The following is a 16,160-nucleotide window of genomic DNA, read 5'->3' on the forward strand; positions in this document are numbered from 1 at the left end:
AATGAAACTTATGATAATTTTTGTGTAACTTCAAAAGTTAAAATGAAAATATATATATATATATATATAATGTATGCTTACCATCAGAATTAAAACAAGGAACAAGTTTGCAATTAGGAAATTCTTTTGTGCTGTAGATTTCTTCGATGGTAATTAAATAATACGAGACGAAACATCTGAAATTTTTCTCGCATAAATTCGAAGCATCTTCAATTCGGCAAATGAAGCAGAATTTTGAAAATCAAGAAGTTTTTCTCCCGCAATAATAAAAGTGCTGAAGAAGCTGACAGTACGTGAATAAAATATCAAGGAAAATTTGCTGATCTTTATAAAAGTGAGATTGAAATGGCAAAAGAGAATACATTCTAATGCATCATTACATACCAAAAGAAGCTCAAATACGAGAGTTTCAGTTGAAGTTGAAATACTTTTGGTATCCCAATTGCAAATTTTCTTTTGCGTGTATATTTTTCAATTGTTATGATCTCTGAGGAGTTACGCACGGCAGAAAAAAAAATTACGGAGTGTCAAAGAAAATTGTTTCATACTTCTTTTGTTTCGAGTGAGCGGCATTCATGTACACATAAAGTTGAACGATGACAACAAGAACTTTTCGTAAATTATTCATATGCACAATATGTTACATCGTTCTATTCCATTTTGTACGTTAAAGTGAAGTGAAATAAATTGTTTTGGGCTTCTGTAAAAAAACATCTTTTACGACTTTAAAACCTTCATATGCAACATTTAAAATTTTCCTAATACTTTTTTGTTGAAAATATGCTAATGTTAGAGCATTCTAATACATTTCAGAAAAAGTATCCCATGAATACAGAGCGGGCAGTATTTTGTAACATTTGGAATCTCATGCAAGATAGAATTAATATGGTTTTAACCCACTGATCGGCTCGGTGTTTTGGTAAGAAAGCTCAAATGTCCTAAACCTGCCCCGAGAAAGAGGCATTTTCTTGATTTTAATATTAAAATGTCCCCTGGCACTTTGTATATTTTGTATATTTCATTTTCTGCTATGACCTTAGAACTTTGTATATTTTAATGTTAAAATAACCCTTGGTACTTTGTATATACTGTATTTATATATTTTTAATGATTATTTTAATTTGTTGCCTATATTTCAAGATGAAGGAATGAATACTTTTTTAAGGAAGTCACCAATAATATCCTAGACCGTATATATACGGCCTTGCCTGTCAGAGGATTTTAAATGTTAAATTAACACTATGGGCCTCCGCATAACGTTAAAATAAAAAATTCCTATGCCCGTGCTGCACATACAAGAGCTGAATATTTTATTTTCTCACTTTTAAGTAAGGCAATTATCTCATTTTTCTTTCTTTTCTCCATCGACAGAGCTGTTGCATTGGGTTGAGCGCTCATCAGTTTGTTGGATTTAAAAAAAAACTTCTGCTCAGTGGAGTATCCACTGAGTATGTAAAGTTAGGAATACTGAAAGAAGCACCAGCACTAGGAAAAAAGTATATGATGGGGACATGGCTATTATAATGCAAAGTCAGGGTATAGATAAACGTACATAGAGAAAGATGAAATCAGAATAACATTTACAAGTTACAGATCAAGCAAGAAAACATTTAACAAATAAAGTTAACAAGAATTTACTTGGTTCTATACAGTGGCAATACAATGGACAATGAACTGAATGTGTTGCATGGGGCTTTGATATTATAAAGAACGGGCAACACTTGCTACAGTTTCATTAACGGCCATTATGAATGCCAATCTTATGTTGGGTTTTGTGAGGGTCATATACGGGTTCATACAGGTATCGTTAGCTTGAACTGTCACATAGGAAGACATACACACGCAGGCACATAAAACGCAGCAATCTTGGTGAAACTGTAATATTGTAATTTAAATTAATTATAACAGATAGATAATAAAGATACCATATGGCGCAGGTTTATCAGAAATGAATAATATGGGGTCAAAATGAATGCGAAGAAATGAAATTATGTCGGGTATTGGCCCAAGTCTTCTGCTATGACCTTAGCATTTTTGTTTAAAATTAGCATGACATTAGTCGAATGTTCTGCATGTAGCTCAATTTGAATGTCACATGTTTCTAAGCAATGAAAAGACTATACCATGAAAAGAGATTCCATGTAAGAAATGGTGCTCTCTGTGATAAAAATGGTGTCACATAATGGCCTATTTCGTGTTTTTGAATTAATAAATAAATTACTGTAAATTATATATTCAGTGTAACAGACTCTGCTCTGAAAAAGAAAAAAATGTGTACGAAGAAATGGAATGATTTCGTTCTGAAAAAATAATCACCTTATAACATTTTGTATAGTTTATATATAAAATATATTTTTATATGCAATACCATTTCAATTATGTGAATATTCTAAAGCTAAGCGAGAAATAGGTACAGAGAAATAAAACTATTTTGTATAGTATTGTAACACTTTGTTTAAGATTTTGTTATTAAGTTATTAATTAATCAAAACCCAAAGGTTATTTAAGTGTACCAATCTAACTTAAATCACATACAGTAAATTAATAAATCTACTTACTATGTACCGTAAATCGCACAACTGTACTAAGACCAGTTCCAACACCATTATTTGCTTCACACAAATAGGAACCCGCATCCGTTGGTTCCACACTACGAAAATTCAGTGAACCGTTTACTAGAATATGAATATGGGAGCTGCTAACTATCGTTTTAAACCTGTCTGGTGGATGATCTAGAATAATAGATAAACACAGATATAAAAGAAGAACTAATATATGGAAATTATTAAAGTTCGCTACTATAAATAAAATATGGAAATAGTAAATTTATAATGATAGCAGACACTTGAATTTTCTTATCACTTACAAAAATCTGTAAGATATATATATATATATATATATATATATATATATATATATATATAATATCTTACAGATATATATATATTCAAAATAATCCCACGTCTCTCTCGCTTCCTTTAAACACACACACAAATACATAATCATATATGTGTATATATATATATATATATATAGATATGATGGTTTGGGAGAGTTGATTGCGATTATAATAGATTTGAAGTACAGAATAGTAGAAGCGTGCAGTCATGACCGATTTCATAGATTCATTTTATTTCAATTAAAATTTTATTCTGCGTCCATTAACAAATTGGCACATTAATCGTGCCCATTCCAGCGCATTACAATTGTGCCCATTACACTTTTGATACTATTGAGATAGGAGGGTCTTACTGCCAGCAGAAGCAGAATCAAATTTCGTAAGAAGCAGAACAAAATCTTAATTCAAAATGGATTAATTTCGATTTCATTTTGATTGCATAGTTAAAAATGCTGTAAAATTATTATTCGTTGAAAGCATATGTACTAAGTTATTTTCCTGAAAGCTTTATGTAAAAGTCATCTGACATAGATAAATATAGAAATGACGCAGTCCAGAAACATTTATTAATAATCAATTGCTACTATTAGAAGAGAAAGAGGAAATATTCAAATTAAAATGAAGAATTAAGGTATTGTTAATTTTAATTTACCTATTTGCAAAAACACACACATATATATAACTTGTTTAAATCCTAATCCAGTTAACAGAACGAATATATATTTTTTCGTTTCAAAACTTCTATTACTCTAATGTTACAGATTTTATGATCTAGCTCCGCATTTTATATTTTGCATTTTATAATCTTAGTTAAACTTTTCTATTTATTTTTTGTACTAAGTCCACAGAAATTGAAATTATCATTACTAGATTTTTAAACTTTTTTGTTTGGTTATGATTTTGTTGCTGTAATTTTTTTAAAGTTTTTAATTCGCCTTGTGTGGATCCAAAATTTACATATACTTTTTCACGTATTGTATTGCTTATATTTAAATGATTTTTTGGGGTTTCCATCTACTCAATAATATTTTTTTAATTATTTTTATTTGTTTGATGCTATAATTTTACAGTTTTTACACTGCTTGCTTTGGTATGTAGGGGTTGAACTCGTTAAGATACAGAATTTGAATTGATTTATGAGAATATTTTATATTTTAAACTTGAATTTGTATCCTTATTGGCTAAAAACATGCTGGTCATTTACTTTTTCCTTTGTACAAAACCCCTGACGACGATGCAGCGAATTACGTAAATCTCTTATTAAACTTTTGGTATTGATATGTTTTGCACACCTTTTCCTTCCAATTTTCAAGTGTGCTTGTATTTTTATTTATTTTTTTCCAGTAAGAAAACTTACTGCGTATTTGTTAACGAACAGGAAACCTGGCCGCCAAGGTAGCTAAAATAATAATTTTTATTTCAATTTACATTTTCGGAAAGAATTCTCTTATCACTCTTATCGTGCTTATTTCCAAACATTTACATGCTTATAAAGAGAAAGGTTGAAGTTTGTATCTAAGTACTTTATCATCACTATGTAAAGGTTGTATGCTATGATATGGATTATTTTAGGTATGACGCAGTGTAGAAAACGTTATTGCTACTTTTAGAATACAGAGGCGGAATAGAGGAATTAACGCTTTACCGCAAATTTAAATTATATTTTCATTTACATATTTTTATCTTACACACACATATATATATGTAAGATAAAAAATATATAAATCAAAATTATAATTTAAACTAACGGTAAAACTTTTAACTTTCCCTCTCTGTTCTAAAATTTGTAATAACTTCTTTGGATTGCTTCATTTCTGGATCACTCTATGGCGTGCGCAGCGCTGTTTAAGTAATGACGTAATAATTGAAAACTGATCTTTAAACCAAAACCTTTCTCTTCGTGTGCTTCCATCTTGCATTACTACGCACTTCAGCTTCCCTCTCTACCCTGCTATGATGTAACTTCAGTGTCTTGCTTGCTTTTGAAAGAATATCAAAAATGTAAATGTTTTGTAAAAAGGCACGAATAGTGCCAAGTGATTGTGGGCACAATTGTTCAAATGGAAAATAAAAATGGAATTAAAACCTCCTCAACTACTAAGTTCTTTAAATAGTACCAAGTAACATATTAGCATACTACACAATCAGAATGCTTCGTCTTCAATATGCCAACTACGTGCCTCGTCATCCCTATTTTCTGCCTTTTTACATCTCGGTGTTCCTACATCAGTATTTCTAAATTTTGCTATTATATCATATATATATTAAAACAATGAATATCTTCATATTAGTTTATTGTTTAACGAAACTAAATTGAACTGAGGTCAACCATTCTTCTGACGAACTCTCAGTTCACGGCAATTAATTATATTTAATCAAATTTTAAATTTAAATAGAGAATAATTTTTTACTCAGTTTTTTGCAAGAAACCAATTTTTGTCTAGCATTTTAAAATTAAATATTTCGGTCTGAGAAATGCATTATAATTTATTTTTAGCTTATATATATATCGGATTTACCACTAAGTGAAATATAATGCTCTAGCCAATTGGTCCTGCATTACAAAATGAAACGATTACTTTATATATAAACTTATGTTTACATTTTATCGTTCCTTATGTAATTTAAATTACGTTATGAGGCATTCGCCTACCTCTAACCACTTTTAATAGCTTCATCATTGTAACTAATGTCTTAATATCTCTTCTTTTAATTTTTTGGAGAGAAAAGCCTGTTACAATTTGAAAGATACAGTAAAAGTTTTGTAAATTCAGTTTGCTGTAAAGTGACAACTCTTGAAGCCCGCGCTTCATTTTTGCATTCTTTTAAGACTTTTCGAGAAGATTTTAAACTAAATATTCAAAACACAGAAAGCAGATACTCTATTACAAGAAAACCTTTAATTCAAAAGAAAATTATTCAAGAAGCACAAGAAGAACAATTTTTAGCAGGTGAGCTTCTAATCAAATTTCTGAATATTAAATTCGGAAAGCAACAGTTTCAGTTGGTTGTAACGTGCATTTTTAGCCCAGATTATATTGTTCAAAAGATACACAAACACACGTTCAAAATTTTTAACATAATAACATTACACCTATTTTGTCCATATATGTAATACTCACCTCTCTCTCTCTCTCTCTATATATATATATATATGAAACTAAATTATTACGGACTTATTTAATACATGAAAAATTGCCGTATAATTCATTAATCGAAAACAAAATATATATTCACTAATTGAAGAAGCCAAAAAATTCCTCAGGAAATGCCTGGTGATTGCCATGATGTAAACAAGAAAGGATATGGCACCCATATGACTTATACATATATTATATCTTATGACAGATTACGCGTAAGAAAATTTAAAGCAACCGTACAAACCTGTTCTACAGTTACATGTAACGGCACTTATTTCTTTGTCGTTACTCGCAAAATGTGTTGAATATGAAAACGTTCAATTACGTTCATCACTGAATGCAGCTGTTCATCTTTCATTCTACCCAACTTATAGTCTATGAAAACTTAATGTCGTACATACTGTCTGACTGCACAGAAGTGGGTTCTTATAATGCTACCTACACGTCTATAAACAGAGCAATTATTTTTTCTTATTTCTAAGTGAAGATTAAACGTGAATTCCCATTCACTTCATGGGAATGATACGTCACGAAAGGCCAGCTGCTGGCGTTCCTGATGTTTGAGACACGCAAGTTGTTTTTGTGTTTCAAACAGTATTTGAGACACGCAACTATCACATGTGATAGAATAGCATAGCAAATTGTAACTCTGTGTATTACTTATGTTTCTTTAACTAAGAGAAGATATATTTGCATTCTACTTTCCACAATCGAATAAACGATACATGACTGAATTCCTGCAAATGCCCAACTGTATTTCAACCTCAATTTAAATTGTACTCAAATTAATATCTTAAACTTGCTTCCATATATTAAATATTCTTGCTCTACAAGAAAATATTTCTAACTTCTTATCATAGCGCTTGATTCTCGAGTAAGAACTTTACTTTTCTGTTGATATTGAAAACAAGGGCCTTTTTTCTCTTGTAATGAATTTTTTTTTACATTGATCTAGTTCATAATTTATTTGGAGGGAATATTATACTCTGTTAAAATTCTGAGCGATCAACTTAAACTCAAAATTTTAGATATTTATCACAGTTTATTTTGTTATGCATAAGAATTTGGAATATGTAATTAAAATTTATTGCTCCATATGCCTTAAATATAAAATATTACTATCATTTTAAAAAGGTTTCTAAATTTTAAATGATTTAAAGGTAATAAATATGATTCTTAACGTAAAGCAACCACAATAATTTACAACCTTTGGCCAGGGATATGCCTTTTACATTTAACAAAATTTATCCTTAAGAAAATACGGTGAGAACTTCTCATATTGTTATACGGTAAAGGTATTTTTTCATTAGATCATTCGACGGCAGTAGGCGTTACATGGCTCATTAATACTAATCAGAATAGTATATCATGGATTTTATTTCATGTAAAACTATTTTCAATATTGCAGAATATTGTAAGCAAATAAAAAATACCAAATGAATAAATTATATTAGAACCCAGAAAATCAGCATATCCACAAAGCTTGAGCTTCAAAATTGAGTCGGACGAATTCTTTACCTATAGGACTTTATTTAAATTTGTCTTACAATTAACTATTTTTGAAAATTGTATGTAAACTTAATAAACAATGTTACACCAGAGAGTTCTTGTTCAATATTTTCTTTTTTTAAACTTCTTTGGTTCTTATAACTTTAATTTATGATAAATTTCTTTATGAATATTTCATAGTTTAGTCGTTATATTTCATGGGAATAGTCGTTGGAAACTCAACGTATTAAAATGCAATGAAAAGAAATCTTGAAAGCAACTTTAAAGTTTACCTTTTCTAAATTGTTTGAAGGTGCAAAAATAGAAATAATATTTACACAGCTTTCATCTCACACCTTTCGATTTTCTATTCGATATAAATAATAGGCTTAAAATCGCCAGAAAGTCAATTTCTGATCTAGAAGAAAATTTATAAAACCATGATACGAGAAATTAATGGATTTTGATTACTTGGCAGGTTTAACAACTTTACTTTTCTAAAACATTCAAATATTTCTACTTTTTTTTCTTTTTATCCCCCTCTGAAACGGGTCTCAATTCACTATAGAAATGTTTTTCCCCTTTCATGAGCTGTTAAGACCTAACAAAAGAGAAAACATTCTTTTGTGTTCCCCAATCTCTCATTGGAAAACTTACAAAGACGACCCCCTAAAAGCCTGCTTTCAAAAGAGGCAGTTATTCCGATTGCAATGCCAGCTGAAAAGAAAACGGAAGTGCATTCCTATTTCTCGTTTTTTTAAGTGCATAAGATTTGCATGACCCCCACACAACTCTGCTGTACAGAGAGCGCGGAAAATTAGGCTATGAATCTTCTTTTTAATTTTCGCTGCATTCTCGGGGTTAAAAAAAAAACGAAATGACGAGAGGTTCTCGGGAGTAACAATTCAGGCCACATTTAACCCCGACGAGTGATATCTAGTTGCAAACGCCTGGCGATAATTTTGAAATCAAAATGTCAATCTCGTAAACAACGAAGCATTTGAAGAATTTTATAAAAGTGCTACAGAATGATTTTATAGTCAATTGCTACTTAAGTATTTTTCACCTGAGTTGCATTTTAATTTTTACTTAGAAACTGAAGAAATATGGTCATTTACATTCTCAAGCGTCTTAGGCAAACTAAAAGAAAGAACCGAAATCATAGTTATAATAATATTATTCTCTCCTGAAACGACCAAGTTTGCGAAGGTTCACTAGCACAGGAAAATACTTAAACAGTTTTAATTTTGTGAAAATATTTATTGTTAAATGAACCTAACTTATCCAAATTATCATAAATTATCAAATTAGACAAAAATGTTTTGCCATATTAAGTGGAAAACGTCCTTCTGTATAAATTCACAAGCGTGTAACATATATTTTATTTCTCTGACATAAGTTCTTTTCATTTCGGAAATAAAAATATCAAATTTCTTCTTGAAATACCCAAATTTCTTGCGGTTTTAAACTAAAAAATATTTAACAGTATAGAGAAATGTAATTCGTCATCTCTATTTTCTTTTTTAGCGAAGTCTTTAAAGATGCACTGTTCCAGGCAGTATGTTTTTCGGATGATGGCAATATGTGTAACGAAGTCTGACTATGGATGCTTTTTGGCTGAATTTCCAATCACGGATGCATTGAAGATTGTAAATTCTGTGACATTTTTAAAAAGGTGACTTAAATTCGGTGAGGGTAGCAACTTTCTGTTGAGTCATTTTTATCCTTACACACGTCTTTCTTTATAGTCACTGTACCATACCACACCATACGTATTTGGGTGTCATAATAACACTTTATTTGTAAAAAAATATTCAAAACCAAAATTTCAGAGTTCTCAAATATCTTTACTAATGTGATCATTTAACTTTTCATGCATAAGCTATTTTTAATGAAACTTCTTGTACTCTTAAATGATACTCACGATACGAGGAATTTTCATCACGACAATATGGTTGCATTATTTTCCTACGGAAATCCGTTTTCTAATTTAATTTAAAGTTAGGAATATGTCTCAGTAATCTCTACAGGTAGTAATCATGAATATATTTTTACTTCATCCTTTTAAAATATTACTATCGAAAATATATTGATACTTGCTTTCACTTTATGTGTGAAATATTCTTTTAAGCGTCAGTTGCCTTTTAGAAGTATCGAATGTCAGAGATTTTTCTGCTAAAAATCTCAAGATTTTTAGGAATAGTACTTTTAAAAGATTGAATTCATTAATGAATTTAAGCAACAGTTTATCAAAATAATTTTTCAGTTGCATAAATTGAACACACACACAAACATATATACATAAACACACACATATTTTTATAACATCGTGAGTATTTCTTTCATAGAAAATCTTAATTGCTTTCCTTTTCTCAAATGAACTATCATTTATCCCAGATTTCCCTTTAATAAACGATAGTAGAAGGAAAGAAATCATATCCCAAGCAGCTGCACTGTTCACTTAACGATAATCATTTTAAATTAATTCTAGAAGCAGCTTATAAATCACCTGCTTCGCCACTTGAATCAACAGAAAAACAAGCTGCTATCTATTCTCTCCTTTCTTTCCCAACATATCTGAACAAGGCTTTTGAAAATGGGAAGAGAGAAAAGTAGGTACCTGTAGCGACTTTCCAGCGTACGTGTGGTTGTGGCACACCATCGGCTTGGCAATCAATTATCGCTGATCGACCAGCTACCGCATACGTGTCGCTCGGCTCCAGGATCCAACGAGGAGGAACTGATCAAAGAAAGCACAAGTTCATGATATTTTTCTTCACTTATTTATCTGAAATATTTGATATATTTTGTTTCGCTTTTCTTCGAATTCCCAACGACCATTATTATTTTTTTACTATTTATTTGTGAGTTTTATTAAATAATCATCAAGTACACTTTTCTGTGTTCTTTATTTTCACCTTAGACAATCATTGATTTAAGGATATGAAATATATTTTGTATTATAGTTCAACTTTAAGTTATAATACTTTACCTTTCTTCTCGGTCTATTATTGAGTAAGGATAGCAATAAGTTGTAACTAAGAATCTCAGCATAACCAAGAACAGGGATTCCCAACTTTATTTCGCATCGACTGCTTTTAAAAGAATAGCTTTCCTCATCGATCTCCTTACAATTTTCTCTGTGATATGCAGAATATATTATAATTATAATATGAATGATTGCTTATAAATAACTTCAAGATAATTAGATTAAGAATATGAATTAAAGTTGTGGGTCAAAAGTGGTTTACTAAATTTAACTTTAATTATTTTTATAATCATATTACTTTTAATTTTAAAATTATATAAAATTTTCAAAAAAAAAAAAATCACAGTTTCTAATTTCACAAAAAATTTATTTTAATTAATGTGATAGCTGCGCTTGACATACTGATTCAATATTTTTTTAATTTGACGTAAAATTGCTTAATTTAATACTTAAATTACTGAACAAATATTAAACCTGCATCTTGTTTTCCGAAGTAAAGTTATTGACTTGGCTAAAACCTACTTCCACTAGGCAAAAAGAGAACGTCAAATGTTGGCTTGATAACGACATTTATAATGAGATTTTTTTTTCAAATGTCTTTTACATTGCAAAACTTCGCTAACCCGTGTATTTTTTTGAAAAAAAAAAAAAAAAAAAAACGCTTATTCCTGAACATTTTTTTAATGCAATCAAAGCTTCTTGCCTCATAACATCAGGAGCAGATATATCGAAGTTTTAGTGTATATTTTTTCTTACATTTTTATAGGATTTCTTCCCTATTATATGATATAGCATACTATCATTAAATATTTAGCTATCAGTTTATATATATATGTAAAAATTTAATCAATAGGATATCTATTATGCCGATCAGTGGCCCATACATTTTAGGCTATCAACTCCTAAGTGACCTCTTGATTACCTTCTTTAACATTCTTCGACCCCCAGGGGTCAATAGTGACTCACGTTGGGAACCCCTGCCCCACAAACACAGCTTATTTAAAAATTGTTAAGAAATAAATTTACAAAAATTTAAACTTGAAAGTGATGCATACTAATAAATCCATTTGTTTCGTATCTTTGAATTTTTTAAAATTATCATTAAAAGAATATTAATCACATATAGCTTTATAAGGTATTTCTATCGCGTTCTTAGCACGCCTTCTTGGTGTAATGGTCAGCCCACTCGGCGCGTATTCGAGTCCCAGCTAGGGTATTGCTCATTTTTCTTGTCCCCTGATTCGAAATAACCTAATATCTCTACAGTGGTACCCTAACTAAAATGGATGGTGGATGATGATACTTCACCACGAGGATTTGGCAACTGGGTCCCCCATTCACCAGTCGTCCTTTAAAGGGAGAATATAGGGATTTTCCTCCCTCCTTAAAGCATTCCTTAGTCAGCACCCTCGGCGTCCCTAATAGTCAGCACCCTCGGCGTGTATTCAAGAGTTCCAAATTTCGAGTCCCGGCAGGGGTATTGCTCATTTTACTTGTCTCCTACTTAAAAGAAAATCTAATGTCTCTACAGTGGATTATTTTTCATGTCTAGGATGGTAGAAGAGGGTACAACTCTCAGGGACCATCACAAGATGAATTATGACGTGTAAAAAGCAACGCTGAAGGAAATAGAAAATAAAAGTCTCAAAATAGGACTTACTAATTCGATCGATTTCTGGATAAAACTAACCTAAATAATCCAACAAAGCAGCGGTTTATACTCAGCAGCTAATATTAGCTATTAATATTGCAACAAACGTATCATAAAAAGCATTTAAAGATGCAGAGAAATCACGGAGAGGTAACCATACTTGTCCTAAATCTCATCACCCATGGTGGTGCATAGAATTCTCAATTCAGGGGAAAAAGTAAGAGCGTGCAGGAGGAGATGCCAGACCAAACCTGGAACGAGAAGGAAGAGAGCAAGACTTGCGGAGCGGAAGCAGAAACAGCACTACATCTATGTTTACCTGCTGCATTCAATGTATTGAGGAAGGAAACCCTTCCAGGTTTTGCAGCAACATTTATCAAAACGAATCTAGAACTCCAACTCTGCAATTGGGATAGGTAAAAAAGTGCAAAATATATTGGACAACAAAGAGCTACTGTTTGCGAAAATAGCGTCCTCTGTCCATCTGCATAAATAATGAAAATGACAGAATGTGAAAAATCGACTTTCCATTTGTATAACCATAACGTAGAGAAAAAACTTTATAGATATTGCGAAAATTTCTTTCATTGTTAGTTTCTGTGTAACTTTGTTTTGTATCCTATGTTTCTAAAAAAGGACTAGTGGGTCCCAAAAATTGTAAGGTTAACAAATCTTCTACTAAGGGATGTGTCGTGTCCGGCACCCGTTTGGCCTTGACAGGCTACATTATACTAGCGTACGTGCGGGGAATTGTTTCAACTTTTTATTTGGCAAAAAGTATTAAAATTTAACTCCCTCTCGCAATGCTCTTCATTAAATGACCGGAGGGTGTTGCATTAAAGTTTAGTCAGTTAATGTAATCATTTAAATCCTCCTGAGTTCATCTACTCTACTGGCTGGGATATGTACCCTCACAGCCTCGGCTCTAGGGGTACAGAAAGAGGCGCAGCCCCCCATCCACCTAATTGATTTGATTTTATGACTTTTCTAGGGGGAGGCGCCAAGTTAAAAACCACATAATAAAATACGCCCATTAGGATTTAACCTAATGGACCTTAACGGCACAATAATTAAAATAAATAGAATCAATGGTTAGAAACTAACTAAACAAAAGGACAAAACACAAGACACAGACCATGCTCTAAAAACACTAAACACATGTTAAATCAAAATTCCGACATTAACACGATTATTATTAATAAAATTCATTAATTCCCTAGCAAATTCAAATTCAGTGTTTTTTCCAGTAAATGTATTAATATGTCCAAACTTTTTTCTTATATCATAAGTAAAATCACATTCATTTACAAAATGTTTAACTGAATCCGTAACTCCACAATTATAACATAACTCATTTTCTTGTAGACCGAATCTCTTTAGGTACTCCGGGAAGCGTCCATGTCCTGTGATAATTTGATTAAGATCCAAGCAGTATGAAATACATTTATTATACGTAGGGATCAAATTATAACTGTAATCCTTTTTTCTATCAGACTCATTCCAATCCTTTTTCCACATATCAATATAAAATTGTTTTATTTTATTTACAAGAATTCTTCTGGATGGTTGGACAATGGAACACTCCCCGGATTCGCCCAAAACTGCCTCCTTGGCCAACACATCGCGCTTTCGTTACCCAAAATCCCAACATGGGACTTAACCCATTTAAATTTCACAACATAAATTTTGATGATTTCTTCATAGAGACATTTAATATCAACAATTAATGAGTTTTTACATTCGTAATTATTTAAGGCCTGGAGACCAGACAGACAATCACTATAAATTGATATTTTATAATGTATAAATAGGTTATCCTTTATCCATCTCAAAGCATAAAAAATAGCTGTCAATTCTGCCTGGAACAGTGAATTAAAATTTTCCAATTTAATTTTATCATTGTAAATTTCAGTACCATAGTAATATACAACATAAGAAAAACCTATCTTACCATCGATTCCAGAACCATCTGTAAAAATGTCAATTTTACCAAATTCAACAAAATGAAATTCATAAGCGGCTCTAGGGGTATAAAATACACAGACCTGGCTTTTGACACCTAAAATTTAGATATTAACACAGTATAAATACAATCGTATCCAGGTATCCAAATGAGCAGCCAGCGATGTCCTGAAGGGTACGTGATTCAGCTGTCCGAGTAGAGGGGCGACGCTGGGTCCCATTCTATTTTTCGCTCCGTGATCTGCGTGGTTCGTTGAGCTCTGCGAGTCTACGACTACAGTTTAATATGGAGTGATTCATTTGGTGCGAGTTGCAGTGCGGTTCTTGATGACAAGAGGAGCAAGTACACATAAATAAATTTTTTGATACAAAATATTTTTTTAACCCTTGTAAAATATATCTTTAACTGATGTCATGCACTCAACAGCACCTACAGTCTATTATGAGAGGTAGGAAGAAAGCGGATACGATATCGCGCAACTCGTTTTTTGTTAAAATTTTTTATTCTAGGTAAACTCAAATATCCATTTCATAGCTGTATATTTAAAGTAATGGATAAAAATTTTGCTACACAATTTAATAGTTTACTTTTTTAATTAATTTGTAATTGGTTTTAAATTTGATTTTTAAATTTTTTATCACATGATGCATTAGTCATCACATGCTGTAAGATGAAGCACATGTTGACAACTGAGATCTTATTAGTTGTTAGGTAGAAAATAGTTTTGTTTTTTTAAAACACAGACGATTATTAAAACGAATCCAATTCAAAATTCGATTATAAATTTTCTGCAAAATTCTAAAATTGATGTGTTGCATTGGAATAGCATATCACACTGTAATAGTACCATATTACACTGATTTTGTATGAATGACCATTTCAGTAAATAAATAAATATGCTACACATTTTTAATTTTTACCTAAAAATTTCATATTTTAAAAGATTAACATATCAATTGACTTTGTTCTCAGCAAAGTCAAAATCTTGATTCCTGAAAAGGAATTTCATTGAAACATTTAATTTATTACAATCGCTGATTGCTAGTATTATTTACACCCTTTAAAATAATTTTTAACACAGTAATACGGAAATAACATATTATCTCTTGAAAGAAAACACGAAAAGTAAGAAAAACTGTTTGAATGCACATTTGGTTCGAATTCTTTGGATGCTGAATATGAATTCACGTCCACCTTAATATAATGTTTACTGGTACCTGAAATAATTTAATCCTAAATGAAGGAAAAAAATGTACACAGATACTAATATTAATTGCGTTGCTTTCATAGCAACGAAATTTAACCACCTTGCTAATTTTATCATACCAGATTCAAATCCATAGCTCTAGACTCTCATAATGAAGAACCGAAATATTTAGAAATGACAGTCGAAAATTAAATGCATTTTTAGACGGCATTTTTATATTGCAAATCTCATTTCTCTTCGGATGATTCAAGGTTTTTTCATGGCTTCTCAGCATTTGCAGAAAAATAAGAATTACATTTTTTTGAGTTAGAAAATGTTCGGAATCCATCAGTTACTCATTTTTGTTTAAGCATTTCAGCGCTCTTCTTTGGCTTCCCAAAGATAAAAATGGCGGTAATCCCCAAATGATGGATGCCCTGTTCATTCCAGATGCGGCATAGCACAAGAGTAAATTACTTTTTGTAACTAATACTCTCGAAACAGAAATTTGTTTTAATTTATTTCATTGTTTTTACGAAATTCCATTGTCAATGGCATATTTAATACAGTGTATTGAAATTGCTATCAGTGTACAAGAGACAGTGAGAAGATATTATTTCTAATCACTGAAAAGCGTATTTCAGATTAAAATTAAAAAACTCTCGAAATTATCTGCTAGTGATTTTCTGCAAAGAAAATAGTCTTAAGAATGTTACATTCAAAGAAAATACAATGACAAAAGATTTTTATTCAATAAGTATTTAGTTAAAATGGATACGATAATTAATGCACGAAAAGAAAAATATCATACATGCTAATGGGGATAATAGATTAAATAATATTA

The 16,160-nt window shown here is 31.0% G+C and overlaps 1 protein-coding gene across 2 annotated transcripts in view; it reads right to left on the reverse strand.

Annotated features, from left to right (window-relative positions):
• The window catches only part of LOC118195629 (cell adhesion molecule Dscam1-like), a 1,218,268-nt gene that overhangs the window by 353,620 nt on the left and 848,488 nt on the right, over window positions 1-16,160 (reverse strand). For both annotated transcript variants that reach the window (XM_085806699.1, XM_085806698.1), the window contains exons 10-11: window positions 10,148-10,267; window positions 2,559-2,732 (exon numbers count right to left, since the gene is read on the reverse strand). In XM_085806699.1, the coding sequence (XP_085662825.1) occupies window positions 2,559-2,732; window positions 10,148-10,267 (294 nt within the window). The remainder of the gene's footprint in view (window positions 1-2,558; window positions 2,733-10,147; window positions 10,268-16,160) is intronic.

The sequence above is a fragment of the Stegodyphus dumicola genome, chromosome 12 (genome assembly GCF_044657685.1).
Source record: "Stegodyphus dumicola isolate Sdum_Otavi_A_Nest chromosome 12, ASM4465768v1".
Lineage (NCBI taxonomy): Eukaryota > Metazoa > Arthropoda > Arachnida > Araneae > Eresidae > Stegodyphus > Stegodyphus dumicola.